Genomic DNA, 4,081 nt, shown 5'->3' on the forward strand with positions numbered 1-4,081 from the left:
AAATTTTTTATTAGTTTTTTAAGGAAATGTTCTAATTTCCTTAAATTATAAAAATTTCAGATAAAAACTTTTAATTTGGAAAGTTATTGTATGCCGCCTTAGTTTGTCCCCTCAATTTGATGGTTCATATATATATATATATATTTTCTTAATGGTAATAAAGTAATTAATAGTGAATTTGTATATTTTTTTAAACATATAAAAATGTTTAAAAGTAATTAGAAGATAAAAAGATTTAAAAATATAAATAAACCATGAAGTCCATACATGCTGGATGTCGCATTAGTAGGTGTGAAAAAAAACTTGTAAACCAGACCAAACCGGACCGAACCGGTTGGTGGGTCCGATACAGGGTTCGTTCTAGTTCGGTATTGGTTCAATTTTTCTCAAATTCAGTCAAAATATGTTCGGTTCCAATTTCTTTTTTCTAACACCAAACTGGTTCATATATATATTTTAATTTTTTATATTGTATAAAATATTTTTTATATGATTTTTACATAAATATTTTTTATATGATTTTTACATTATATATGATTTTTATATATAATATATATAATTATATATAAAATAATTTTGTATTATATGATAAATTACAAATTAATATAATTTTAAATTTTAAAATCCTATGTAAATAACTATATATTATCACTATAGTCTATAATAGAATTATAATATATATTATAATATATTACAACATATTATCACTATATTCTTATATATTATAATATATATATTATATAATATATCGAAAAAATGAAATCGAATTGAATCGGAATTGAAAAAATTGGAAATACCAGTTTAAGAATTAACGGGATATTGATTTTTCAAATCTTAAAATCTATATATACTGATTTTAGAATATATATACTGATTCAATTCTAAAAGTATATCCAAAATCAAACCAAACGGGCAGCTTACGACCGTACGCATTAGCACCGTCCCTTTAAATTTTCTACGCTACTCATTTCTGATAAGCAGCGGTTAACGGTTATTTGCAAGGAACAGAGGAGCGAGAGAGGGAGAGAGAGAGCGTGTAAGATAGAGTGGAGCCATGTCCGCATATATCCCTGAAGACCTGGTTCTAGAAGTTCTCCCCTGGCTTCCCCTAAAATCTCTTATCCGTTTCCGATCCGTCAGCAAATCTTGGGCCACCCTCATCGGTACTCCCGATTACCTCTCCAAATGTATTATCAACGATTGTATTCTCGTCATCCCCACCCATCCACTCCTTTTCGTAAAACGCGCCCTCAAATCCACAGACGGAAGACTGTCTTACTCATTCCTATGCTACAGCACTCTAGCCTTTGCCTCTGAAATTCATCGAGATCTTCCGTTACAAAGCCCACATGATATTGAGGTTGTGGGTTCCTGTAATGGCTTACTCTGCATCTTTGACTACTTTGAAACCGGCAACATCGTTGTCTGGAACCCCACCACGGTGGAGCTCATGCTCCTCCCTCACGCTTGGGACGTGGGCACTGTCTTTTTCGGTTTCGACCCGATACACGACGAGTTTAAGGCTTTGAGGATTCGCTATGTGCCGGAGAGTGAAAAGCCGTATCTCCCTCGTTACTGGGATGTTCCCGTTCGACTGAACCGGGAAGCGGAGGTTTATAGCCTAAGCGGCGGTTCTTGGAGAAATATTGTCGTCGATGTTGAAGTGCCTGATCTTCGTGGATACGATTCAGCTTATACGAGTAGTGTTTGTTTCTGGTTGGCTTTAAATTGCACTGGGGGCGAGAAGGTTATTGCGTTCGATGTGTGCGACGAGGTGTTCCGAACGACGGCGTTGCCCAATGCTAGTCTTGCTGAAAGCTATTGTGAAAATTGGAGGACTCTCACGGTACTAAAAGAATCGGTTGCTTTGCTAGCTTTTCCTCTTGGAGATGGAGGGGAGGAGAGATTCTTGGATATATGGGTGTTGCTCGAATTTGGTGTTAAAGAATCTTGGATTCGGCTGGTGAGGATCGTACCCATTTGCTGTTTTGGATGGCCGTTGGGGTTTTGGAAGAAGGGTGAGTTGTTTATGGAGAGAGAGGGGGAGTTGGTATTGTATGATCCTTTTACTCAAAGCGTAAAAAATCTTCAGCTTGATGGGGAGAGGTTCCAGGTTCTACCTTTCACCCGTAGTTCGGTTTGGATCAACGTATAGGGATTTTTCTTGGGTCTTGAAGGCGTTCGTTACCTTTGAAACGGATCGAGGGGTTTTCACTTGTTTTTGAGCTATTTTTCTTCGAGCAAGCGACATAAATTCGACGTTTTAGTTGGTCAGATACACATCGATGAATGGTTTATTTGTTAAACGGCATTCATTTTCCTAGATATTTAGAGTACTAGTAGTGAGATCAACGAAGTTAAATTTTGGCCGAGAAATAATTAAGGTGTAAAATAAAGTGCAACAATGAACTCAACAAATAAATAGTAAATTTAGCCGCACATTATATATATCATTGGCCAAATTTTTTGAGCCCAAGGAGCTGGCCAAATTTTATTTTTAGACTAAAAAATTATCTTCTCGTTGCTTCTCGCCTCACTTTTCTCCTGCGGATAATCAGTCGCTTAAAATTCTTTAACGTACGTGAGGAGATTAGTCCACAATTTGTCATTAATGTTGAAAAGTCACGTCTGCCGAATGAACCATTTTTCTTTTAATCTTTCAAAACATATCAAAATGAACAAATGAGAATAAAACATGATTAAAAGCAACTTGTACTACTTTTAGCTAGGTCCTAAACAGTTGGAAAAAATATGAGTTGAAAAAACTTTAATACAACAATAAACTATAATATAATCATAAACTTTAATACAACCATATATTAGTTGAAAAAACATGACCGCTGTAAAAAAATGACTGTTAGAAAATTTTATCCGTTTGAATAATATGAATGTTAAAAAATTAATGTATTGTTTTTTAATTAGGAATAAATAATCGAATTACAATTAGAATTAAAAAAAATGAAAAGTTCAAAATCAATATTTTAATAAAATAGTGATAAATTTGTTGATTCTATTTATTTAATGTTGTTGAAAAGTGTCTAACAAAATTTTAAAAGTGAATTTTCCAGTCAAATTTTGGCCAAAATTTGTTAGGTCCACTATTAGTGCTCTGATCCATGCTTGAGCCACCAAGAACCAAACTTAGAAGAGCAGTTAGTATTGAAAGTGATCGTGTGATGGTAGAAAGATGGATACGTCGTGAAGACAACTGTACCAAGAGCCCTACCTTGAGAAGAGGGGCCTCAAGATGTGAGGCTTAAGCATCAACAACAAGAAGAAGAGAGTGAGGCCAAATGGAAGAAAGGGGACAAGACCCGAGAAACTAGGAAAAATGCAAGAGCCCTTGTAATGATTGAACCCATGGAAGCACAAAGAGAATGCCGGGAAGGGCTTAAAAAGGCGGAGACGAAGTTAGTGGTTGAGGGTGATGTTGGTCAAAAGGCCAAGTGTATGACCAAAGCATTTGGTAACAATGAGACGGATGGAAGTTGGAATGCACGCTTTCCTACTATTTACTGAATTTTAATCTACTTTAGACTGCTGAACTGCTCTCGATCTCATTTATAAATGATTGCATCGATTTGAACGAAACATAAATAAGCAATCTATTTTCTGCAAACAGAAGTACTGGGTTTTGTTGGGGATCTTGGACTACGAAATCCAAAACATTGTGTCTGCTGTGGGGAAAATTTTTTTACATTAAGATGGATCCTATAAATTTGTATGCAGCTTAATTTGGAAATTTTTGTGGTCGCTTATGGATTTCCTGATTTCTTGAGGGGCTTGGGCTCTTGTTTGAAAGTAACTAGAGTGAAGTTTCCAGAAAGATAATGATGTTTAAATAATAGCTTTTTAACCCTAAGGTTAGGTTTAGATAATGAGTTAAGATGAGATCATGAGTTAAGATGAAAATTAAAAGTTGAATAAAATATTGTTAGAATATTATTTTTTAATATTATTATTGTTTTGAGATTTGAAAAAGTTGAATTGCTTATTATTGTATTTTATGTAAGAATTTGTGAAAGTTATAATAATGAGATGAGATGAGATGACATGGATTGAGATCAGTGCATGTCTCTCA

The 4,081-nt window shown here is 34.7% G+C and overlaps 1 protein-coding gene across 1 annotated transcript; it reads left to right on the forward strand.

Annotated features, from left to right (window-relative positions):
• The first annotated feature begins 1,054 nt into the window (after positions 1–1,054).
• On the forward strand, positions 1,055–2,155 carry LOC109007975 (F-box only protein 8-like). Its single transcript, XM_018987895.2, has one exon. It carries the CDS (start codon positions 1,055–1,057, stop codon positions 2,153–2,155), a length of 1,101 nt encoding a protein of 366 aa, XP_018843440.2.
• Positions 2,156–4,081: the final 1,926 nt, after the last annotated feature.

This window comes from Juglans regia, chromosome 10, assembly GCF_001411555.2.
Source record: "Juglans regia cultivar Chandler chromosome 10, Walnut 2.0, whole genome shotgun sequence".
Taxonomy (NCBI): domain Eukaryota; kingdom Viridiplantae; phylum Streptophyta; class Magnoliopsida; order Fagales; family Juglandaceae; genus Juglans; species Juglans regia.

Excerpts from the sequence above, each read along its gene's own strand:
- LOC109007975 (XM_018987895.2), top strand. The coding sequence starts at position 1,055 with ATGTCCGCATATATCCCTGAAGACCTGGTTCTAGAAGTTCTCCCCTGG.